At 42.4% G+C, this 26,740-nt stretch overlaps 1 protein-coding gene across 2 annotated transcripts in view; it reads right to left on the bottom strand.

Annotated features, from left to right (window-relative positions):
• The window catches only part of KDM5A (lysine demethylase 5A), an 84,236-nt gene extending 58,573 nt beyond the window's left edge, over window positions 1-25,663 (bottom strand). The window contains exons 1-9 of one of the 2 annotated variants that reach the window (XM_030543122.1): window positions 24,936-25,662; window positions 21,866-21,943; window positions 19,543-19,665; window positions 16,909-17,079; window positions 16,297-16,431; window positions 9,621-9,726; window positions 8,095-8,183; window positions 2,608-2,766; window positions 1,345-1,464 (exon numbers count right to left, since the gene is read on the bottom strand). In XM_030543122.1, the coding sequence (XP_030398982.1) occupies window positions 1,345-1,464; window positions 2,608-2,766; window positions 8,095-8,183; window positions 9,621-9,726; window positions 16,297-16,431; window positions 16,909-17,079; window positions 19,543-19,665; window positions 21,866-21,943; window positions 24,936-25,100 (1,146 nt within the window). In that variant the 5' untranslated portion in view covers window positions 25,101-25,662. Of the gene's footprint in view, window positions 1-1,344; window positions 1,465-2,607; window positions 2,767-8,094; window positions 8,184-9,620; window positions 9,727-16,296; window positions 16,432-16,908; window positions 17,080-19,542; window positions 19,666-21,865; window positions 21,944-24,935 lie in introns of both variants that reach the window. The other variant, XM_030543128.1, reaches the window with a different exon arrangement.
• Between the last annotated feature and the right edge of the window lie 1,077 nt (window positions 25,664-26,740).

Here is a 26,740-nt window from a genome sequence, read left to right as displayed (position 1 = left end):
TTGAACTCAATAAAGGTGTGAACTCCATTTGATTTATGAACTCTATTTATGACTAATCTGTTCCATTTTACAGTAGAAGATAGACTAGGTCTGAGAATCTGAAACAGGACCATCAACAGCTGAAGAGCCATTCCCAGATGGTACCATGGGGGCAACAGTCTGTGACACTGATTTTATTGACCCTCTCTCAGCAACCCTACCTGAAAGCAGGGAGAAGGGAAAATCTCAGTATGACAAAAGCAGCAGGAAGAAGCATCAGACCTTGCTTTTAAAAGGGACACACACACACTGACAAGAGGAGGGAAGCCCTTCACCAGAACCAGAAGACTGAGCAGAAGGAGTGGAGGGTCAGAATGACCTGGTTCCCCTGAAGGAGGCAGACTAAACCCTAAAAGGGTCTCAGAAGTAGAGGACGGAAGGAAGGAAATGCATTCAGCTCTTTGTTGTTTACGCATAGAGATGTATATTCCCTGTACTGTCTAAGAGTAAAGTTGTGTGTGCGCACATACACACATGTGCATGCGTGTGTGGTTAAAAAGTTCCTTTACAAAACTGGTGCACCTTACTTTATCTGTCATGCATCCCCAAAGAGCTGAATTGAATACCAGAATGTCCATGAGAGCTGATCACTAGGGAAAACGTGCACTAGCTGGTGGGGAGACTTAAGTGGGAGGATGGGGGTAGGGGAGAAAGAGGGTGTCAACACTTGACTTTGAACCCGAGGCAGCTCGACTACAGGATTCCACATCCTAAAGGGGAGGACGCCGGATAGGAAGTCTGCACCCCTGGAGTGTGCCTGAGAAGCAAGAACTAGAGTGAGTGTCTGGATGCTGCTCAAACCCAATGGATATGGAAGCATGTGCAATTCAAATATTGGTTCCAATACAGCAGTCTGGTGACCGTCCATGGAGGGGGTGAGGACGACACTTGGTCAGGTTTGTAACAGGGGACGAAAGACTTGAACCATGCCTGAGTCAAAAGGATTATACAAGGTAAAGGGCTGGAGGAAGAACCCTGTGCCAACAAGGAAGAATAAAATACATTATTTGGACTGCCTGGTTTGCTGAACCCTGAAAAGGGAAGGAATTTAATAGTTTGACCAAAGTACTTTGCTGGAGTATAGGCCTAAGTCACCCATCCATCAGAAGGAAACAGCGGACCACCAGCAGAAAGAGGGGAAACTGAAGGAGACGTGACCAGATGCCAGAAAGCTAAATCATTTGTTTATATATTTCAAACTGATATTGTCCCTTTAAATCAATCATGAGATGCCCACCAAAAACTGTGTCAGCTTCACTTCAGTGCCTTCCCCAATAACAAATCCTGACAAACAGGGATACTTACATGGACTGGCATGTTGAAATAATCAGATTTGAAGTTATCTGCCATCTCTCCAAAGCTCTGGAGGGTGTACTCCCTGACAGCCTGCTCAAATCCAAAGGCCTCACGTGGTTTGTTACATTCCTAGGAGAGGCAATACAAATATTACTCCTGCAACTGATGACAAGCAGCCAGGCTCTTACTGGAGGAGACCAGTGTCTAAGTCAATTTCCTTGGCTAATACAAACACAAAATATTGGTTTCAATTGCTTTCTCCAGATGGGGCAGTTCCTACCACACAACTACCAGTTGGGCAGTCAAACTAACTGCCATGCAGCTTCACCTGCACTACCAAAGGCACTGTCTCAGCACTTGCTGAAGTAGGCAGAACGACAAGGGACAGCAAAGATACTGAGGCAGCCTTAAGCTAAAAGGGGATTATGTGAGATTCAGGCACTAAGACAAGCAGCTGTAGAAGAACTGTCCTACAGCAAAACTTACAACTGCCTTAGTCTTAGTAATGCAGTTAATTGTAGCCATGTCGGTCCCAGGATGTTAGAGTGACAAGGCGGGAGAGGTAACCAACAGAAGTTGGTCCAATAAAAGATATTATCTCACCCACCGTGTCTTAGTAAGTCAGTAGCTGGTTTAGCTGTTGAGAAGATAAGCGTATGTGGAGAGAGGGAGAGAAGGGTAAGAGGGTTTATTCGGATAACTGCTTTGGTATAATAGTTTTATGCTAATTGGTTAGTAACTTGAATCATCTGACATGCATAGATTCAGAGGAGTTTCTTTCACTGTCTTATCCACAGAGAGGGGGCAAATAGCAGCCTCGGTCACATGACAGGCTATTCCACCTTGCCTATTTCCGCAATGCCCCTTTCAACATCAATAGAGCCCTCTGACAGTGTATCTGAACACGCAAACATGCCAGACAGCTGATGGCTAGTTACTTTTTTATTAACACCCTCTAATAACTCAAATCCAATCCCAGCTCTTAACACACAGACTTTGGCTGCCCAGAGAGTTTTAGGCTTCCTCTGGCAGACGCTCTTCTTTATTATGCTACCCAACAGCTTCATTTGCTGAACAAGGGGCTTCTGGAGACTCAGTCACAGCAGCAGTCACAGATCATATCTTGACAATATCTCCAACTATATATAAAACTACACATTCTGCTCCAATGACAAGAGGAAGAAGACAGAGCTTAAAGGGCTGAGCAACCATTGTAAATGGCTCTTCCTAATAGCATGAATAGATGCAGAGAGCTTGAGTAGTTCTCTGTACCTCAGCAACACATTTCGGGCATCTCCAGTCACCCTTTGGCACATCAGGCAAAGGGGGAATCAAGCAAAAAGTGTGGTAGCTATCATCACATCCATCACACAGTAGCAGTTTGTCCTCATTGTTTCCCCGGCCACAAAACAAGCAAACATACAGATCAACCTGTGGAGGAAAAAAAAAAAAAATGGTCAGTGTAATGTTATGATCAGTCTTCATTACCCAGATGCTGCCTTCCATAAGCTGCCTTGCTAGAGTCTTACTAGCTATATAACAGTACACAGTGCTGAAATATGATACTTTGACATTAGGTAACCCTCTCCCTCCCACCCCCTTAGCCCACAAGAGAAGCACTGATAAACCTCCACTGAGCTCCTGCTTCCCAAGGAAGCCATACATCTGAGAATCTGAATAAACAAGATGGTAGGGAGCTAGGGAATATCCATCCAACTGAGCTACAGGGGGAGGAAGGGCATGATCAAGTATCTTCCAGACAGACAACTTGAAGAACTCATTTACTTTAACTAGAAGAACTCATTTACATTAATTTTAATTTGAGAAGATGAGGATCCATCCTAGCTATATGCACAGTGTGAATGCTTTCTCCACTCTCTGCACACCAATGACGGTTAATTCAAATTAGATCTCTGCACAGTGCAGTCTGCAAGAGTCCCCGTGGCTAGATCAAAAATAGGCACTGCATCAGTATCCATGATACAAGTGTAATTATATCTGAAGCTGTTCTCAAATGCAGGGATGAAAAACAGACCAGGCCAGGAACAGAGAAACATTGCAAATTACAAGCTGAGAATCCAAAGGCAAAAGCTACATGCATTGATGCTAACAATCCTTCCCCTTGATCTTTACTCTTCTCTGATTACACCAAGGTAAGATTCCAAGTATTAAAGTAAAAGTGTAAGAATTCATGCTCCAGCACACCACTTCCTCATTTACGGTCTGCTCAACCAGAAAAGCATTGATTTGAAGAACTGTCTCAAAAACCAAGGAGATAACTGCACAATCAAGGTCACAAATTCCCTCCTGCTAGAGCAAGGGGTGGGAAAACTACAGCCTAGAGGCCACATCCGGCCCTTCAGACATTTTAATCCAGTTCTCAAGTTCTTGCTGGGGAGCAGGGTCCAGGGCTTGCCCCGCTTCGGCACTCCAGCCGGGAGCTTGCCCTGCTCTGCACGTGCTATGGCGCCGCATGGATCCCGGAAGCAAAAGCACGTCCGCCCTCCGGCTCCTATGCATAAGGTCAACCAAGGGGCTCCACAGCTCCCATTGGCCAGAAACCATGGCCAAGGAGAGCTACAGCGGTGGCGCCTGCAGATTGAACAGCACACCAAGCCGCCAGGCTGCACCTCCACGCAAGAGCTGGAGGAGGAACATGCTGCTGCTTCCGGAAGCTGCCTGACCTAGAGTGTCGTCTGGAGCCTGCACCCCGATGCCCTCCCATGCCAGAACCCTCTAACCCCACCCTGATCCCCCTCCCACCCTCCAAACCCCTTGGTCTCAGCTCACAGCAACCCCCAACCCACAGCCTGTACCCCCCATCAGAGCCCTCACCCCCCCTTCACACTCCAACCCCCTGACCCAGCCCGGAGCCCCCTCTCACACCCTGAACTCCTAATTTCTGGCCCCATTCCAGACCCCACACCCCCAGCCAGAGCCTTTAACACCCCCCACACACATACCCCAACTCCCAATTTCATGAGCATTCATGGCCCGCCACACAATTTCTATATCCAGATGTGGCCCTTGGGCCAAAAAGTTTGCCCACTGCTGTTCTAGAGCTTGTCACAGAAGTATAGCTTCAGTATCAGTAAAAATCAGCTATTTTTCTACCTAAAATATACTCAAGCCCCTAAAATGTTTTAGAAAACTACCAAGCTGTGATACAATCTAAATACGTTAGTCAGTTACTCACTTACTGTATCTGAAGAATGATTTTTTGTTGAATCATTTATTGGAAGCACTCAAATTTAATGCATTACTTGATCCAAATTCCCCCATTATTCCCATCAGATGAGAGACAACTCAGCTTGTATCTTTTTATTATGTAGCCCAAAAAGCAAGACAGGATGACACTAGTTTTAACTAAGTCACTACAATATTAAGTCTTAAGAAACTGAAACACAATAGGAATGCATCACGTAAGACAAAGCCCTACTGTTATTTTACCTTGTTTAGGAGAGTATGTACACCCTAGGTGTGCAAGCATACAATGCTCCTTAAAATCTCACCATTTTCAATTACACATGCTTGACAGGAAATTTTCAAAGGGTCAAAATTCTGCAAAAGTCCACCATTTTCCAGACTTAGTGAAAACACAAGCCCTCCTCATGGAAGATCACATCCAGGCCAAGTTTCAAACTTAAGCTATTTGTGTTTTAACAATGTCTAAAAGTGTGGTGGTGTAGTGAGGCGGTGGGATACCCCATAACCCCGCTGAGGGACGAACCACCCCTAACATCAAGATGGGTGGAGCCACTGGGTCCTGTGCCCACCCCTCAGAGGTCACAGCGCCGACCCGGAAGTATAAAAGTTCACCGGCAGAGCTCAGTGGAGAACCAGCCACTGGAGAGATCAGAAGTCTGCAACCGAGCTCCCTCTTGGGAGACAACAGCAGGCCCCGGCCGGCCGGAGGTCGCACCAGGCCAGCCGAGCCTGCCCCTTCCCAGCTACCCCGAGGAACCGATGGTGTTCGAGACCGCCGAGGACGCTAGCACAACCCAGGTAACCTATGAGGGGGAGAGTGGAAGTAGCCCGAGGGCAGCTGACCCCAGTCTGGCTGCAGCACTGCCTGAACCTATGTCAGTGTGTTGCGGCCAGGATCCCCACTGACAGCAGCGAGTCTTTGCCGCTGCTAGGGCCCCGGACTGGGAAGCAGTGGAGAGGGAGGGCCTGTGTCCCCCCTGCCACCCACTCCTTGGGTGACTGGCTCCCCCTTGTCCTTTTCCTGGCCTGGGGAGGCTAGGACAACTTGACTATTGACTCAGCACCCACTTAAGGGCCTGAGTCCCTGACTGTTTGCTTGCTGCCCCACCCTGACCTAGGGCCTGGGCTGCTTTTGAACTACTGACTCAACCCCTGCTTAAAGGACTGAGTCCTTGACTGTTTGGCAGCTGCCCCGCCCTGACCTAGGGCTGGGGCTGCTTTTGAACCACTGACTCAGCCCCAGCTTAAAGGTCTGAGCCCCTAACCGTGTGCTTGTCATCCCACACAGCCGCAGAGCGTGGACTGACAGCGACTTAGAGCGAGGCAGTGGGATACTGCACAGCCCCGCTGAGGGATCAACCTCAGCAACTCTACAGGTGGGATTTTTGTTTTGGAGTTTTATTTATTTTATAAACACAGAGAAGGGAGAGGGGGAGGAAAAATACACCCTCATCTCAAACAAACTCAAGAAAACAGGTATGGCAGAGGCTCTAGATGGAAGGAATCACCCAGACAGGTTACTTTCAGAAACACAGTGTGTAGAAATAGGGGATTACAATTGAAACTGTTTTGCAACATTTACTATAGCAACTGCCACCAAGCAATCACTATGATCCTAAGGTACTGCCCTTTTTCATAAAAATGTGCAACAGCACAGTTTGTGTGATTAAATATCAAAGCCATACCGTAAAGCAAACATATAAAAGCAGATTTATGGTTGCTGTGGGAATCTCAAATCGTGAGACTTTTTTGCAATTAAATCCTGAAGGTTTTTGCATTTGTGCATTTTTTGCACAGAATTACCATTTTACACAAAGGTAAAATAATAAATGGGTGGGGAAGGACAACCAGAACTACAGTAGTATATTCTTCAGATGACAACTGTAGACTGACGTACAAGATGTGTACACTTCAGAGACTCATTTCCTTGAAGGTCTCTCATTCAACTACTATCTATGCTCAACAGGCATTCATTTATAGAGGTTCTACAAGATCACAGCCAAGGCAATATAGCTGCAAGGTCTGGTTTTATTGCTACCTTATTATTTGAACCCCTGCCACAAGTGAGAGAGAACACAAACAGGAATCAAACTCAGGTGTCCTGATGCGTGAAAACTGACTAGGTCAGAAAATTTTTCCAATAAAATCTTATTTAAAAAATGAAAACCACTAACAGCAGCCATTCCTGTCATGGAGAAACAGCAAGCCTAGAAATACCATGTACTCTCACCAAGTAACTCATCTAAGTACTAAAAGGGATCCAATGCTTTTAGTTTTGAAAATGAGAATCTCAGGCCTATTCACACTGGTAACACCGTCTGCTTCAAATTGCAGTTTATAACCCCCATACTTTAAATCAGAAGCCATTTCTTCCTCTAAAAGATTTCATTTGAGTTTTTGTTCAAGTCCCATGGCCCCTCCTGGTACCGGGAATAACTAACATTTCAAATAACCACAACAAGTTTTGGGAAGACTTTCTGAAGCTAAGGAAAAATAATGCATTCTGTATGCTCAATATGCTGTTTTTGAAGTGCACAGAACTTAATTTCTTCAAACATATTAGAAGACTCTTATTCAGGACTCTACATGTACCAAGTATGACAGTTTAAATAAAAGCAGCAAAGAATCCTGTGGCACCTTATAGACTAACAGACGTTTTGGAGCATGAGCTTTCGTGGGTGAATACCCATTCCGAAGTGGGTATTCACCCACGAAAGCTCATGCTCCAAAACGTCTGTTAGTCTATAAGGTGCCACAGGATTCTTTGCTGCTTTTACAGATCCAGACTAACACGGCTACCCTCTGATAGTTTAAATAAAGTCATTTGAGTTATCCAATAAAATAAAAGAAACTATACCCTGTTTTTCCATACTGAAGTATCAAACAGCTACACAGATTTTATTTCTTCCCCTTATTTTTCTCCCTGGTAGACTAATAAACTAGACATTTCAACTCAAGACAGCTGTTTGAGACAAAAAATTAGTCCTGTTTTTTGTAGCTTAAACGAGTGTTTCTCAACGACCAGTCCGTGGATTGGCACTGGTTCCAGAGATTTCCTTGACACAGCCTAGGATGGCAGCAATCCAGGCCCTTGTATCAAAAAGTTTAGACTATCTTAGATACTTATATGGCCTCCATTACTGTAGTATATGAGCACTCATAATCTAATGTATTTTTCTTTATAATACCACTAAGGAAGGGAAGTACTACTATTTCCATTTTACAGATGGAGAACTGAAGCACAGAGAGACTAAGCAATTTGTCCAAGATCATACAGAACGTCTATGGCAGAACAGAGAATTGAACCCAGATCTCTCGAGTCTCAGGCCAGTCTTCAGGTTTTATCAGCCTTTTCTGATAATCTAAGGTGGAATCACAACTTAGAATGGAACATTTTTACTGTGATTAATTCAAATTCTCACTTTACAGCAGATAATGTTATCTGTTACAGTGCCCTATTTTCCCAATGACACAAATACATCAAAAAGTAACCCAAGCTGACAGCTTCATTTCCTATGCTCATGTGGGCCAGAGCAAAGAAATCACACTTACAAAGTTGACCGAAATTGTCCCTTTGCGCTGCCTCATCTGCATGCCAAATCCTTCTGACTTGGTGCTTTTGCGTCTTCGAGAGACCTCGTCTTGAAGCAAAATAAAGTTACATACATTTCATTAATCTAGCATAAAGAAAGATCCCACATACAAGGACCATGTAGAGATCAGCCTGCTACCCTGCCTTTGGCAGCAACTAGTACTTAATGCTGTAGAAAAAGCCAGAACTCTTTGGTGTACCTGACCAGTTTACTCCTGGGGGAATTCTGCACCACTGCAGAATGCAGAATTTCGCAGAATTCCCTGTTTCCGGCCACCACTAAGGGGTCACTGGACTCTGCAGAGCCCAGCTCGCAGTGAGTGGAGTGCCCAGCCTGGCATGCCTTGAGGTTGCACGCTCTTGGATCCTCATTCTCCTGGGACAGGAGAGGCTTGGGAGACCCAGCCAGCTCCGACAAAGGGTGAGGAAGGGCAGGGCTAAACCACACCATGTCCCCTGGCGGGACAGTAAAGAAGTTGAGGGGAATAAAGGAGGTGCTGGTGTGTGAGTTGGGGCTGCCTCACAGCTGAACTGGGGTGGCAGGGGGGGAAATGGTGTCTGGGCCAGGGACTGCCCTGTGGCTGGGCTCCATCAGGAGAGGTGTATCTGGGCCAGAGGGTGCCCTATGGCTGGGCTCTGTAGGGGAGGTGGGATGCTGGTGTCAGTGGGGGAGAGATGCCCTGTGGCTGAGTTCTGGGAGGAAGAGGGTGTGGGTGTCTGGGCCGGGGGGTGCCCCACAGCTGGGCTCTGAGCGAATGAGAGCGCAGGTCTCTAGGCTCTGGAGGCCCCACACAGCCTCCCTCCAGCACCTCCCAACTGGAACTGGGCTGTTGTAGGCATTTCTTTAACTCTTTACTCATGGGAGAATCTTTTTTACTGTTGTCTGTATTGACGACATACTTGTTAACAGGTATTTTGAAATAAATTTAAACTGGAGTGATTATATTGTGTAATTTTGAAAAATAAAATATGCAGAATTTTAAAATATTGTGCACAAAATTTTTTATTTTCTGGCACAGAATCCCCCCAGAAGTAAACTGCCAGTTGTATCAAGCTGTATATGACTGGGGAAAGAGTAAACCCTCCCCTGCTGATCTTCACAGGAGATCCAGGAACATCATGAAGCAAAGTGAATTATCCTCATAATCTGGGTGCTTATCTAACATGACTGGTGTCAACATTTATCAACTCTTTTTTCAAGTCCAGTAATTTTCAACTGGTACATTTCCTAAATAATAAAGAAATGACTATCAAATTAAAAGAGTCCAGTCAATGTGGTTAGCCACCATGAGTTCTGTCAACCTCCACATGAATTAAATCCTCAAATGTTTAACTTTTTCACATCATAGTGGCTCCCTTTTACCTCTTCCCATTTGTCTCCAGAGAGAGCAGCGAGGTTTGGTTCAAAAGACTGTTTCAGAGTCTAGAGACAGGCTACTGAGTCCTTACCACCCTTAATCACAGGATAAGCCAGAGGCTTATTTACCTTCTTTATCCTTTGCTCCCAAAGCCAGTCCCACCATCTTGGGTCCAGCTCCGAAGATCTGCAGCTTCTTCAACTCAGTATTTCTACTCATCTCTCCTGCCTCTGCCTGAAAACAAAATCATATCAACACAACACCATCAGCATTTACCTTCCAGGTCTCCACTACTCACTGTACACTTGTATCTCTACTCTCTTCCTTTCATTGCCCCATTCACAATCACAACATCCGCTTTACCCATTAGAAGATGGAAGGCCTGATTTTTCATCCCCAAACCCAGTATCCAGATGCAAAAAAGGGATGCAATGAAACAGACTGGAACTTCTCTTCCAATTCTCCAAACAGATGTCTCCACATTAAGCATTAAAGAGTTTTGTTACAAAGGTTGATCTATACATCAAGTGATCACAGAACTAGGTTTGATTTCTGCCAAAAACAATCACCAATGCAACACTTTCCAAGTTACTATGGATCAGGAAAAGTTTGATATTAACAAATACATTATTTATGTGGCACCTTTCATCAGCTCCCTTGAGGTGGTGGATATATCCACAAACTATTAATGATGTTCACAGTTTATAGGTCTTCTTGAATCCTTGGCTGGGCTTGGATTTTTGGATGCAATGGCAGAATTACTATTCCTCACAGCCCCTACCTACACATGCTGTGCTTCAACTCATGTGAATTAAGCAATGAAAAATACTTATTAGGTCATCCAGGCCATCCCCCTGACAATGCAGGGTTGTTCTCCTTTAATGTTCTGTCCCTTCCTGTCCATTCATTCACAGTCCTACATAACTCTGAGCCTCTCATTATTTTTGTATTACCATAGTGCTTAGGAGTCCTAGTCATGAACCCAGATTCCATTGTACTGGGTGCTATAGGCTTATCAACCTTGTTTTATTCCATCATTGCCTCCACTCCACCAGAGATGGGAACCTCAATACATCTTTTGTCCACTTGCTTCTCAAAAACTCTCACACTTGATCCACAAACTTTCTTTTATGCTACCTCCTACTTTTGGAATGGCCTGGTGTACCAGCTCAGGAAGGAAACTACCTTTTCTTCATTCAAGTCTCTCCTAAAGACCTGCTGCTCCTACAAAGCCTTCAAGCCAGTCAACTAAAACATTTTTAATCCATCACGCTGCCCACTAAGAAACTACAGTATCTTACTGATGTTACTGTGCCCTTCCTTCTCCTGCTCCCCTTTACAAACTTATTACTCTTATTGTATTACACTTGAGATAAATTTGCTAGCTCCTTGGGGGCATGAATCAGGTCTCTGCTGGTACTGCAAAGTACCTATCACAATTTGCGGTGACGTCAACAACAGAAACAACAAAAAAAGCTTTCTGGTAAGTGGTGCTCAAAACTGAATGAGAAACTTCATGTGCAGTGACAATAATGCTATAGACAGAGAATATAATTTTCATATACTCATGTCAAATTTTCATGTTTGTTCTTTTAGTTGGCTGCCAAAATGGACTGAAATGCAAGTCTCATTTGCGAGCCACCATAGGTTTTTTTTGTTTGTTTGTTTGTTTTAAGCACTACTGCTGTCCAGATATTTCCCTCTGACTGGATTCTGTGTTTGGGCTTGTTTTCTCACCCAGTATATTAACTTGTAACTTTCCATTCTGAATATCAGTTATTTTCTATTCATGTTCAAATATCTGTAAATCATGTGCGTTATGCCTCTGTTCTCACTAGTAATGGCAATGCCTTATAATTTAAATGGACACTATCAACCTGAATTTTTAAAAATTGACTTTAAAATCCAGTTTGATACAGCACTCTAAGTAATACGTCCTGATTTTTTTTAATTGCTTACATTTTAAAGAGTTTTTCTGTTCACCTCTTTATTTTTATAGAAAACTTTCTAGCAAGTGAAAAACTGCTTGACATTGGACAATGGTGTAACTGATCTTGATGTCCATGAGAATGTACAAAGCATATAAACCAAAAACATAGCAACAAAATATTTTAGTATAGAGGCACACCATTCAGACAAATGTGATTTTTCAAGTTGGCGTCCCTTTAATTTTATGGGAACACTGTTTTCCCACTACTCCATATGATTAATGAAAACAGATCAAATGGGATTTATGAGATCCCAGTGGTATCAGATTATTTCCTTCTCCCAAACAACAGAATGTGCTCATTAAATCCTCACTCTTTATTTACAGATTTTCAGGCGATTTTTAGTCTATTTGCCTATCATAATCCCAATCCTTACTTTCATTTAAAAAATTAAACTTGAATATCATTCTTTATTAAAATCTTGAAATTACATCTATCAAGTTCTCTTCTCATAGTGCTTTTTGATAGAATTATAAAATTAAATCAAGCTTATCTGCCTAGTTTATTTTTTAATATAAACCATGTTTCTCAATTCTTATTCCTTCTAATTCCATTATACTTCTAAGTGAACACAATTTTAAAAGGTAATGATGAGTTCGTCTATAACCACTAATTCTTCTCATTGATAAAGGGAACACCATATGTATCAAAAGTACAAGTTAGGTGACCAGAAGGAAACATATTTAAAAAAAAAAAAAATCTAATAAATGCCTTTAGAACAAATATCAAAAACATTCAAGATTATTAAAACCCACACTTCATTTGGTGACACTTAAGGTTGCATCAAGACACCTCCAAACTCAAAATTGTGAGAGCATGGAATTAAAGGGATAGGAGAGGAAAAGTCTCATGACACTTTTACAGCAGAACGTACTCCAACTTTCCATGAGGCTTTTCACTTCCATCTCCAACAGATACCAAAAAGCCATATATATCACAATGTCAAACTTGCACTCTAACAAAAAAAAAAAAAAAAAAAAAAAAAATTAACAATCTCAGACACACTTCTATCAACAGTCACACAATACAAGTTTGACATTAATCTGCCTTAACATTGTGATTTAATAAGCACACAATGTTATTATTCCTAACTAGGGTTTGTGACTGAGCATGCAATGAAGTAGACTAGTCATCACCATCTTTTTCCTCTATTTTAACAGATTTCTCTATTTACTCCATCATCTCACAGTTGCTAAACTGAAAAATCAAGTATTTTTCCTCCACATCAGAAAACACTAACAGGATCCAATTATGGGTTTAAGTACTTTCTCCTTTCAAGAGCCACCATCAACTTCAAAAGTCACTTCTATGAGATATACCTCTTCCCCAATATCATGCTGTCCTCGAGAGCCAAAAAATCTTACCACGTTATAGGTAAAACCGTATTATATCGAACTTGCTTTGATCTGCTGGAGTGCGCAGCCTCACGCCTCCCCCGCACCCCACCCCGACCACTGCTCTACTAAGTTATATCCGAATTCGTATTATATCAGATCGCATTATATCGGGGTAGAGGTGTATTTTTAAACTTCTATTATTACAAGTAGTACCTAAGATTACTATAATTGACAATATAACTTCTTTTTTTTAGTACTTTGTGCATTTCCCAGCACTTTTTATATAGCACGTTAAATTGTTTTTTGAGCAGTTTCCACTGCAATTATCTCCCACACTAACACAGAAATGTTTTCAAAATATTAAAGTGTGATTGTCAAACCACAAAAATGGGTATGGTAACTCAGGGCAGAAGTGTTGCCTGCAACTTAACTCTTCTAAAAACTTGAAGCTGTTCATGTCACTTTAATAGTATCACCTTTTAAAAGATTAGAGCAACATTGTTTTTTCTTTCCTTCCAGTTCAATGATTTTTTAGAATAAATTATCAGCAGTTCAGTAAACTCATTAGTCAAATCCCTTAACAGCCCAGGATGTATCCTTATGGCTTATCTGTCTTTACTCCATATTTTCCAGTATTCCCAATTCGCTCTTTGTTTTTAAACAGGATTTCCCTTAAAACTTTGTTAAATTAAGTAGTAAAACAAATGTACCTAAGCCATTTTTCAGTTATTAATATCACTCCTCATCTAGTAAGTGACCTGCTTTCCAACATTTGTAAAGTCATCCTTATTTTCTAGAGTTAATCTTTTTCACTTCTCTTACTTTCCTTGCACACCTTTACTAAATTATTGCTTGCCTTCCCCACCATTCCCATTTACAAGAGTTTTATTCTGGGGTAATGGGAAAAAGAATAAGACTGGTTAGAATAGATCTTTGAGAAGTCTTTCCAAAACCAATCTTCCTCCTCTTGTTCCTTCAGTTATTTTTCAGAGGGTTTGTAGCCAGTTCTGGTTTAATTATAGTATCTAAAGATTCCCAGCCTTCTTTTACAATGGAGAATTTTAAAATATCCTTCTCTCACATTCTATTACATTTCTTAATCTAGCTTTCCTGAAATCTAGCACCTTTGTTTCATAAATGCAGCAGCACCATACTTTGCATACTTAATTCAAGTAACTTGCAATCACTAGATCCAAACTGTTGCTATTCTCATTCTTAGCTAATTGATCTGTAAGGAAAATGCTTTCTCTGCTTTTTAGAATGTAATATTGCCTCTCACTTAGAAACTTCTCAGATAAAGAGATCACCAGTTAGCCATAACTGTTACCGGCAGTTGGATTACTGACTACAAACTCTACATAGGTCATCTTCATCTGATGCAGAATACAGAAGCATGTTTATCTGATAGATATTCACATCTGAGGCATATTAAACATGAGCATTCTGGAGGCTCCCCAGCTGGTTTAGATACAAATCAAGGTGTTCACTTTAATCTACAAAGGGCTAGGTGATCTGGATTACTGCCTACAGTAGAGACTGCTTCTCTCCATAAGCACTTGCCCTGCACCTAAAACCTGGAACATTTTGCAAACAGTCCGTAGATTTGCAGTCATGCTATTTGCAGGTGGCAGCAGGGAGTTCTCAACAGGAGAATAAGGGACAGGTCTCTGCTTTGAGTTCAGTTCCCCAGTTAGTCCAACAAGTTTATTAGACCTTCTAAATGCATCATAAAAAATATTTGGACTTTTGCTGATTAGGTGAAGTGAGTGAGCTGAGTTTCTCACAGGCTGGAAAATTCACTTCTTTCATTTCTTTTATTAAGTGCTAAAATAATTAAAAGCATGCTTAGATTTTATAAATCATTTTTGTATAAGTCAACAATAAAGAGCTCTGCAGACTATATGTGTAAAGATAACTCACCCACCAATGAAATGCAGCAGCTGTTCTGTGCCAGGAACACTACGAACAGTTTTTAGAAGGGACAGTGAGGAATACCATTGTTTTACTGAAACTACTGAAAGCAGTCTTGTAAAAAGAGCGATGAGATCTTAATGATGTAGTGTCTCTTTTATATCTCATCTGAAAAAGACACAACAGCATAGTGCCCCCTAGACAATGGCTCAATACCAACTCAGAAGAGTTCCACATACTTAGTGAAGAGCAGCAGTTTCTGTAACATGCTGGATTTTTCTTGGGTGAGTATCTCTCATCCATGTACTGACCACACCCAAGACAACATAGTTTGAGATATGTCACATCATCACAGCCTAGGACTATTGATGTTTTTGAATATGGTTACATTATACAAATAAATGTAGCAAGTCTGCCAGAAAGTGAGGAAATCAGATAAAAGACAACCCTGTCTAAATGAACCAGAACCTAAGAGAAACAAAACACACTATTTACTAAAGCTGACGGATACTCAGCAAAAGTGAGATGACTGAGTGGCATGAGATGTGCACTTTGGAAAAAGACATGTTTTTGATAGCATTAGATATGGAAAAGAAATTTCAGTGTGCTTAAAATATGTCCAGAATGGCATGGTGCAAATAGTAAAAAGGATTAAATTAAAACCCAGCTTTCAGCCACGTCCCACTGACTGGCCAGCAAGAAGCCACTAGAACGTGCCGCATGGACCCAGTCCAAAAAACTTTCAGAGATTCTCTTTTTACAAGCATGTTATTTTATAAGAAACAGAGATGGCCTGCTTAAACAAGACTGCAGGGAAAGAAACAAAGAGGAAAAACAGGCCAAGACTGCAAGGTCTTTTTTGATGTACTGACATGTAAAGTGATGCTGTTTCAGTCTGAAGGGAAAGTTACTGGCCATCTTTGCGGAATTTCGATATTGCCTAGTAAAATATCAGATGTTACTGTAGCAATAGCAGCCTTAACCCACACAAAACAGACTGCTTATTTTCAGGAGAAAAGCTGTGGAACTGGAAAAGATTTCCCAGCCATCACTCCGCATTTTCTTTCCCAGCTGCAAGCTCTTCACAAAAAACTGTCAGTCAATCTTGGGATAATTTGTCCCATTTCCATAGTTTTCCACTGACTGCAAAACCTTGTCTGCACACGAGCTTACATCTATTTAAATAAAGATGTGTCTAAAATAAAAAAATTTAGTTAAATGGATGCAAGCCCCATGTCGACACACTTCTGCATCAATTTACAACTACCTTATATCCATTTAGCTTGCACTGATGCATTCACGGATGCATATCAACACAATATAAGCCAGTTGAAAATATGAAAATAGTTTAACTATATCTGTTTATAAAAGCAAACTTTGACATGATTTCTGTGAATAGACCAGGTCAAAGAGATACACATCTCTGGAGTTTAACAAAAGGACTCCTTCCTCGTGGCACGTTTGAGTGGGCTCCCATGGCCAGACAAAGGCTGTTGCACTCTCAGTGCTATTGCACTCGTGCAAAAAATAAATGCACTCTGTCTGTAGTGGCCAAGTAATGTGGGTACCTGGGATTTGATGCGTCTGGTTCTCTTCAGCACAACGTTCATTCTTGTGCCCTGCTTTGGGGAAGCCTGGGCATCAGAGCCGAGGTCCTCTGCCTCCACTTTTTCCTTAAGGTCCAAGTTTGGCTTTTGGATGCCCTAAAGGATCAGAGCACAGAAGGACACTGGGTTGATTGATCAGGGGATCAGACTCTATGGTCTGTGAATCATCCTGTTTATTGAGGAATAGGGCTACCAGTGAAGTCATACTGCAGTACACATGCCATTTGGACCAGACAGAAATCACTGCATGCAGTCTGAAATAAGAAGATTGAATCTTGACAGCTGCCTAACAAAGAGTAAAAGACACCTTCCCAAACAGGTACATCAGTCTTTGCCCTGTATCCCATTCCCAACAAAACTGATCTTACACCTATAAAAGAAACCTAAAAGTACAATCACTACCCCAGATCACAATGTAACTTCTAACTCTATTCTTCCAAATGTGAAGAGGTGCTGCTTTGATGAAAGTAGTTGCTGCTTTCAGGAGCACAGAACCACATGTGACAGTTTAGTATATAGCCACAAACAGATGCCGTTTGATCTTTCTATCATGAAAGGGAACAAGTCTCTCACCATAAGGCTAACCCCAGACTGGAAGAGTTCATAGGGATACAGTATCCGTTCATAGTGAGATTTCAGCAATGATCCAGTGCCTTTTCCTGGCAGGTAGCCTAGCCGACTAGCTACTTTGGACCATTTCTTCTCTTTAGTGACCACCTCAAAGCCTCCTTTGCTGGCAACAATCTGAAACAAAACACATTTTATTTTTTTAGAAACTTTTTAAAGGAAGATTGGGTTCCTTTAACCATTGTGTATGAACCATACATGACTATACAGATCAAACCTTCAGAGGTTCTGTGAAACTCAGAGACCCATAGTTATGATATGGGGAATTTTCCTGCTGGGGCAGTACTTTAACAAACGCATATCTGTCTCTGTCACCTGATGCATTTATTAGAGCCCCGTTGCTCAGAAATGAATAAAAAGTGTATATACTCTGCCACGCAGAAAGAGACAAACAAGTAGCACTTCTAAGACATGTTGGAAAGAATACAAACCCACTGTCAGATCAAAATAAAAAAAGTCAGCTCTCATCAGATGTGCAGTCTGATGAAAAACACAGGAGTCTGGCCAGAAGCAGAGTCAATTCTAACAGACCCAATATAGAAGGAAGCGCTGAAGCTCAGGACTCCAGAATTACAAAATTCTCAACAGAGAACCCTGGATGAAACAGAAACTATTGTCAAAAGTGGAGACACTGACTTCACCTTCCAGTTAGATCAGTACTGCCGCAGCAACACTATTTCAATAGCCATCGAGTCTATCAGTTCACATATAAAGTCCTCTTTGGCTACATATGACTAATTTATTTAACCTAAAAAACAGTCCATTTGTCTCCAAATGGAGGTCACACTGGCACAGGGAATGCTTCCTCTGAACACTGACCACATTTCTATACTCTCTACCCCTTTTAAGGGTCACTGAGAAACAGTTTAAAACCAAAATATACCAATCCTGGTTTCATTTAAATTTTGTAAAGATTCTAAGCATTTCTACACATCTAAAGTTTGGTGGTAAACTTTTTCCCTGCTCAAAGAGCCCAAATTATATGCCTAACACTGCAGGGACTGATTGAAACCCAGACACCAAAGCATTATTACTGCAGTGGAACTAAAAAGTGAAAACCTTATCAATTTAGCTTCTAAACTGAGTGCAAAAGTGTAACAGCCTAAGTGAAAAGTAATTTAGATTTTAAGTAATCAGTTTTTATAATCACTTAACACACGTAAAAATTAAAATCATACTTTCCTCTATTTCCTTTGGTTTTTCACATTACAAGGTATTCTCCAGTTCAGTTTTAAAAAGTAATTAGAGAATCCATTATGTAAAGCTATGATGATACCTTAGTTTAGAATAACCAAGCTTCATGGAGTGCTTATAATGAGTTAATGCAGCTGTTACTCACTCTATAAGATGAGCAACATAGTGAAATCAACCAAAGTTTATACCCACTCATTCTGAACAATAATGGCCAATTACCTAGATACTGACATAATAAAAACAATCTTTGCAATCACAGGGCCGTGAGTTTCCACTAAACAACACAAGTAATTTGTGCCATCAACTAGACAGACAACTAAAGTTTTAACTTATACAGAACTGAGGTCCCTGCTCTAACTCATGCCAGTGTCCCAAATATCACTCTCATTGGCATTATGCAAAGACTATTGTATCATTTCCTAACAAATCATGGCAGACATGGAAATAAACCTTCAGTTCTTTCCAAAGACAGCTAAGCAAAGTTAACCATACACATTGCCCATAAAGCTGTCTATGAAAAACAAATTCTTCTAAAGCATAAACTTTTAAAACAATGTACCCAACCCAAGGGTGCCAGAGCTAGGAATGCAGCAGCACCCGCAGCTTGAAGTAGTTTCCATCATATACAGGGTTTACAAGTTTTATTCAATGGCTTCCAGCACCCTCACTCTACAAATTGTTCAATGCCACTTACTCTACTGCACACCCCACATATTTCCACTCACTTGAGAGAAGTACATTTTGATAATTAAGTGGAAACTGGATCTTTGATCTAGCAGTGCTAGTACTACCACACATTCACAGGCCTAAAATACACTAAAAAAGGTTTGTTGCTACAGCTATATAGACAAAACCTTTCTTGTGTGGATGCAGTTTATATTGGCAAAATACTGCTTTTTTTTTTTTTTTTTTGGAAAAAAGCACTCTTATTCCAACTTATACCAACATAGTGGTTCTAAGCTCTCCTTCCAATTTGGGGCTGGCACCTATTATGCTGGCACACGTTGCCCCCTACAAAATAATTATTCCAGAGTAGCTATTTTGGTAAATTTCCAAATATAGAAATGCCCTTAACCTTGCAAAGAGCTCTACACTCCTATAGCTCTGCCTTACAATGTGTAGAGAGCAACTAAGAGAAGAGCTGGCCAATAAAGCTACTGGTTAATTCTGCAGGACTTTCATATTGCATATTGAGCCACCAACACAACAACTGTAATTGTCATCTGTACTTGTAATTGTCTGCCATTTCCTTATAATCATTCTGGTTACAAATATTTTAAGTATCTCCTTGTTTTCACGGTATATCCAGCACACAATCTGCACAGAACCGCTACCATCATCCCAGGTAATCCCCTACTTCCCCAAATCCCGAAGAATCTTACTCACCTTGCTCAGAGAATAGAGATCCAAGATTTTTCTCTCCACCACAGGAATTTTTAAAGTGGAACCTTGAAGTTCCCAAAATTTTGCTAACTGATCCAAAAAGTCGAGTTTCACTCTGGTCATTGCCTATAATCACAACAAGAACACACATGGGTCTGAACCTAGTCAGACATGAAAGAAATGCCTAGAATCTAGACAGAAAGGAATCAAAGGACAACAGTATTTACATGTTCATAATATAACTATGGATGTGACACTTTACTATTCATTTGCCATGTAAAACAACTGGAGGCAGAAATGTCAATAATGGAGAAAATCTTTATAAACTTTTGTTTTAAACTTTGCACTCTTGTTGATATCTTACGAGACAATTTCCTACTCAGAACATTTTTTCTTTTTAAAGCCAAGATGTAAAGTCGTGAAAAAACTAACATTCTAGGCAGGATTGTAAGATCATCTATTAAATTATCTGTTAATATTTTTAACAAATTAGGAACAGCAGACCTACTACATGCCTTGGACTGGGCAAGGTGGTCTCCTGGAGCATTTCTGGAGCACTCAGCGTTCTTGTTGCACAAGGAGACTCACTCACAAGCCAAGAGACAAATAAGGCTTGATTCACAAAAGAACTTAAGCATGGTGATGCTCAGCATCACCTTGCCTGACTTTTAGGTGTCTAGAAAATCACTGGGATTCACAAAGGCTGGGTTAGGTACTCAGATTTCCCATACAACAAAGAAGTACATAAGAATGCCATCCTGGGTCAGACCAGTGGTCCACTTACCCCCCAGAACCGTCTTCCAATAATGGCCAATGCCAGATGCTTCAAAGGGAATGAACAGAACAGGGAAATTATCAAGTGATCCATCCTGTCAAGCAGTCCCAGCATCCAGCAGTGAGAGGTTTAAATATGGAGGGAGATAGGCACGTCAGAACAGGATTCACAAAAGCGAACATTCTGAGTGGCTCCTTGCCTAAGCTAGCCAACGGGAGATGCCCAGCTGAGGGATGTGTCCTCAGCCCTGCCACTCTCCAGGAGCTCAGCACCTAATTCCAGTTACAGGGAGGCACCCTATTTTGTTTGGGATTCTCAGCCGCAAACACTCTTTTGGCATTAGGCACCTACATTTTTTTTTGGTTTGGTTGGTATTTTTTTTGCAAGAAGCTGGGGGGGGGGGGGAAATAGGCTTGACGGAGGGCGTAAGGGAGACAGGACCTACCTTAACTTTTAGCCCAGATACTGAGGGAGCCCCACATCATAATATCCTATAGGCCAGTGGTTAGGGCACACATCTGAGAGGTGGCAGATCCCTGCTCAAATCCCTTCTCCCACTCAGGTGGTGGGAGGACTTGAACTAGGGGTATCCCACATCCCAAGTGAATACCCTAACTATCAGGCTCAAAATTGTGAGGGAGGTTCTTTTCTACCTTGATATGGCCCTGCAAGCATGTTAGGCAGAGGAATGCCTGTCTTCCCCTGATTCATATATCACTCTGGGGCTTAGACATCCAGACGCCTAGAGTGAGGCTGCAGTGCACGTACACAGAGGCAAAAACATAGGCATCTAGGGAACTTTTACTGCAAAAGCATAGGCACCAAACCAGTTTACGAACCTATAAGGTTTGGTGGTAGCTGAGCAGGGATTTTGTGAATGCCAGTGGGGCCTGACTCTGGAACTCAGGCGACTAAAGTGGCAATAAGGCCCTTATGTCCTTTTGTGAACCTAGCTCATGGTGGTTTGGTATCTGAAAAGAACGGGAATTTAAAAACTAGTATGGGGAAAACAGAGATACCTTTGAAAAAATCTGGACAGAAAGGGACTTGTACTAATTTTTAAAAAGCCTTCCATTAATATTTAGTCCTAAAAATTAACCTGGCTAGACCTATAAAAGGAACTATTAGTGGTGGTGTTTTTGTTGATTGTTTTAAAGATTTAAGAGATATTATCAAAGTGGTTAAATATTAGGCAATTTGGGGATTAAGAACAGCAGTAAATACCTTATGAAAAAACAGTGGGGTGTTCTGAGGGCTGAACACTGGCTACTCTTACTACACAACACGGTCCTTGGCATTCATTTTAGACATTTCCAGCTAGGATAAAAAACTTCTTGCGGTTATTTTGAATAATAAAATAAAAACCAGCCTTCTCAAAGTCTTTGAGGGTTACTTTATCCAAACTCTGCTAGTGCCAATTGTAACTACTCTGCGATCTGTGGGATATTGAAGTCTACCAATCCAGAAAGCAGTCAAGATGCAAAACTCAATCAAGGAGACCTATTGCTTTGTGTGTGAATACAGAATTATGTTAATGGTGCAAAAGCTCACCTCCAATTCATTCAAGCGCTGGACTCGTGGGGTAAAACGAAAACTTTGTACTTCACATGCAAATGGAGGCTGCCAGTCCTAAACACAGAGAGAGAGAGAGATAGATTTTACTGCTTCAAAGATATAAGGACTGTGCCATAACTTCTCCCACAAATGCAAAAAAGTCTCCTGAGAATTTCAAAACAATGCAAATCAGCTGACCACAGAAAGAGCAAATCAAGGACTTTTAGTATTCTAATCTGTCTGAGAATTTTCCATTTTAGAAAAGCACAACAATTTTATAATTAATAAGCTTCTCCCACTATTTGAATTAGGAGTAAGGAAAAGTTATTGAGTTGCTTATGAAAGTAGAAATATAAACTATATCATAGCTTAGAATATTTAGATTGATATTACCTTAGACTTGTGGTTCCCAAACTGTAACAGAGCGTGAACCCCTTTCACTAAAATGTCAAGTCTCGCAAACCCCCTCCTAAAAATGAATATTTCCAGGGATTTTCTCCTTTACCCGAATGTAAATTATAAAAGCAGTGATCTTGGAAATATAAATTGGGGTTTATGACATGCTTGTTCCACGCTACTTATTTATCATTACAGTATTTTTATTACATTATGAAAACAGCAACACTACTAAGATCTCACTTTTGTAGCTTGCATCACTTTGAATAAGCCTGTTATAAGACAAGGCTCCTATGTTTCATCAAGGAGTATCAGAGAGAAAGCAGCATGAAGGTATTTAAGAAGCCAACTCAAAGAGTTGCTTCTACACAAGCATTCAGGTCTTGAGCAGTCCAGGCAAACAATGCACATTACAACAAAGCTTGAACTTGTTCTTCATAACAATTTTAAAAACAACACTAGCTGCCTATTTAATTTTAAAAACAGCAAAAAATATCCACCTCCCTTTCCATTTCTTAAATCTCCACAGATTGATAGATATGCTTGCTTTGATCTGCTTAGCTCTTGGAAGTCCGGGGCTCCGGGCTGCTGGCCCCATGCTGCTTGGGGTTCCTAGGGACAGCTCTATTCACCATTACGGATTCTCCCCTCCCCCCCCCAAGAACCTCCTGTAACTTTCTGTGAACCCCCAGGGGCTCACGAACCCGAGTCTGGGAACCACTGCCTTAGACTGAGTTAGAACATAGGGAAGGCTTTCTAGGACAGAACCATATGGTAGGGCTACCACTTTGTAGGATTTTTTAAAAAGGTCTGTAAACCCTGGATATTTTAAAGTCTAATAAAAGCAATTAACTTCAAATTAACTATAGCGCTTGAGGCACAGATGTTGGCACATACAGATGTGAAGGGAGCTAGACGTGTAATAAAGATGAGAAATTTAACCCTCATAAATGGGATCTTACAGCATCACAGGCCAAAAAAGTCAAACAGGCAGAAAAAACTCAGTGCAACCCAACTTTGTTATTCAAATTTGGTGTCAACTTCCAAGGAAGCAAAATACGTTTTCTAGTACTTTAAGAAACATTTAAGAAATTATACAGCATATCTACAATAAAATGAGAATACGATATTCCAGCTGACAAACTACAAATTGTTCATTATTTGTAGTACAGTAGCACTTAAAGGTCCTGATCAGGGCTATAAAATATGTGCAACTTCAAACAACAGAGAGGAATAATGAATAAGTAAGATTAGTGTAAAGTGTTTCATCTAGTTATTACTGCAGATTTTAAACTGAACCCAACTGTTCAACTTGAAGATCACTGCAATGCAACCTGATAATCAATCATACAAAGCCAAAACCAAGAGTTCAGCTGCAAAAGAAATAATAATAATCACCACAAGCTGTTTTACTGGACAGAATCTTGAATGGTTTCTTCAGATCGCCTGGATTCCACAATCAAGCCAAAGGAGTCTGCTTAGTTTAGAAAGAGTAACTCCTTGAAAGTCTAGCTTTCACCATGTCACAAAGCCAACTAAGCAGATTCCAGGAAATCAGAGAGAACAGAAGGAAAAAAACCTGAAGAACACAAAATGTAAGCAATAGCTTCTGCCACTATTACCTTCGCTGCTACACCAGCTCTGTGGGTTCCTCTCCTTCCTCCTTCAACCACTTTAATCTTTTTATTTTTGCTACTTTATTTTAAAGTTGATTTATTCTTGTCTGCACCTAAGAATTGTATTGTAAGGTGAAATCGTTTCAAGTGCAGTCCACTGAAAGGCTGCTGGACTTACCAGAACCCTCTGCAGGGCTTGTTGTCATAAAATAATGCTGCAGATATTATCTGGCTACTCTGACCTAGTTTTTAGGCTTATATTTTTTAAACTACAATACACAAATACCAATTTTCCTGTTTGAAAACAGATCACTGACCGTTCTAATGATAATTACAGAAATATGTTTATACACAGTAGTATGTTAAAATGGAAAATCCTTCTCCCCCTAAAGAATCAAGTACAGTTTTCATGTGAGCCACCTTTGCAAGTTTAAGATCTATAACAAATGTTGTTTTGAAGAGTAACAGATCAGTGAAGTCTCAGACATCAGCAGTGAGTACAATTATTCACCAGTATTAATGTGTCCAGGGGCTTATCACAATTCTGTTTCTGCGGCTCCAAAAATACATAGAAACTGCGTGTCCCTGACACAGACACCATGGTTTACTGCTCTGCTACCCGAAAGGCAACACAAGCGGAAGGGCTTTAAATCTCAGCCATGTTTTTTTTTCCGGGCGAGGGGGGCAGAGAGAACAGTTTTGCATCATTATCAGACATATTACTTCAGCTGCTTTTTACATCGCACACAGCGGCGAAAGGCTCTCCCACGTATCAGCTGCGGGGTTGTCGGGCACCCAAAGGCCAGCTTCGCCCCGGCCGCAGTGCAAATGCCAGAGCGTCCGTGGCTGCTCCCGGCCTCACGAAGCCGGAGAGCCGGGAGCCGCCTCCCGAGGCTGAGCAAAGCCCCGGGGCGGCGGGGAGATGCCCTCGGGGCCTCTCACACCCACTAGGGAGAGATCATAGGAACCGGGACCCCTGGGGGCCCGGCTCCCCCCAGAGTCACCTCAAGCCCCTTCTGCTCGTGGGCGTGACCAGTCCCCCCTCCGCACGGTACCTTGGGGGGCCGGATCTTGCAGATACCGGTTTTCTCGGCCAGGCCGCGGATCCGGCCGATGAAGCCGAGCGGGTCGCTGAACTCCTCCCAGCTGGGCTCGAACACGGGACACTCGGGCGGGGGCACGAACTCCGCCGCGTAGCGCGACCCGCCGCCCCCCGACATGGCGGCGCGGGGGGCACCGGCTCCGCAGGAACAGCCGGGGACGGGGGCTACGGGCTCCTTCTCCTCTGCTAGCGGGGACGGGTCACAGCCAGGACCAGCCGGGCCGGGGGCTGAGGCGCATCCTACGGGCCCCGGCTGCAGCCGGGCAGGAAGCTGGGGAGGGGCGCGGGCTCGCTGGCCAGGCCGGGGTCCCAGGTGCCCGCCGCGGCGGCTCCTCCCGTTTGTTTTTGTTTCCTCTTCGGGGTTTTTTTTTTCCTCCTCCTCTCTGACTCTGGCTCGGCCGGAAGTTACGTGTACCGAGAAAATCCCTCCGCCGGAAGCGAAGGACACGGTGCCCCTCCGCCTCCAACTCGGAAAAGAGTCCCTGACCCCAGCAGGACGGTCGGAACCTTATGCCTCACACCCTTTCCGGGGCGCAGAGATCCGGACAAAGCCACTCTGGAGCCAGCTCTCTGCCCTTCAGACCGGCCACGGCGGCAGCCGCATCCACTTCCGGCGCGGAGGAATGTGTGAAGAGGCTGGACGGATTCAGTTCCGGTGGCGACATTCCATTTCCCCCATTGTCTGGACGACTGCAAGGGAGCGACTGACCTCTCCCCTCCCCCACAGAGCCCCTCCCTCTAGTACCGCCCACAGCCCCGCCCCGTCGATCCCTCACCCTAGGCTGGAGCCTGTTCTCGCTGCCGGCAGAGTGTGACTGGCCGGGCAGACGGAGGGTCGGCGCTGTCCAGGCTGGTTGAAAACAGTTGCCTCTATGGTTGCTAACCCTCCAGGATTGTCCTGGAGTCTCCAGGAATTAAATAATACTCTTTAATTAAAGATTATACTACGTGATGGAATCTCCAGGAAAACGGCCAACCAAAATTGGCAACTCTAGTTGTCTCCTGCCCCCAAGAGTAATTGCTCGGACTTTTTCCTCCGCTTGCTCCATGGGATTATCCCACGATGATTGTACTGATCCAAAATGGGGCCTGAAGTCTCACTGGTGTTTTAGGCACCTTTCAGTTTTGCAAGGTGGGGAGTGAGGTCCACTTGGTGCTGCTTGACTCTTGAGTGTCTGATACTGTGCGTCTTACCAAAGGTATCCAAGTAGCTCCCACTCATACTTCATTCATTCATTAGCTATAAGCTAAAGAGTGTTAGCTAAGGGGACGAGAGTCTAGGGGGAGGGGATTCTAGTTCCAGCTTTGCCCAGGGTGACAGGGAGCTAGCAGCAGGTCACCCTCTCAGTGGCTCAGTGTACCATCTATAAAATGGGTATAAACCAATTCAATAAAAAAGTAAAAGTTGCAAAGGTAGCTAGTAGTCAAAGAAAAACAAAAGTTAGAAACCTTTATAAACAGCAAAGTGTAATTAACAGACTAACTGGAAACATGCAGCACCACCATCAGCAGCATCTCCCACTGAAGACAACAGGAGCTACATCTGCCTGCATCAAGCTGCAATTTGGGCCTACAGGTGTAATCTGAACAATCTTAAATTCCTAGAAGAACTTTTTCATTTCATAACCTTTTAGTGACTTTAGTTACCTAATTTTGTAGATACACCTCTACCTCAATACAATGCTGTCCTTGGGAGCCAAAAAAATCTTATCACCTTATAGGTGAAACTGTGTTATATTGAACTTGTTTTGATCCACC

This window comes from Gopherus evgoodei, chromosome 1 (assembly GCF_007399415.2).
Source record: "Gopherus evgoodei ecotype Sinaloan lineage chromosome 1, rGopEvg1_v1.p, whole genome shotgun sequence".
NCBI classification, from domain to species: Eukaryota; Metazoa; Chordata; order Testudines; family Testudinidae; genus Gopherus; species Gopherus evgoodei.
Note: the sequence above shows the minus strand (reverse complement) of the source record. Positions and strands in the feature narration are given on the sequence as shown.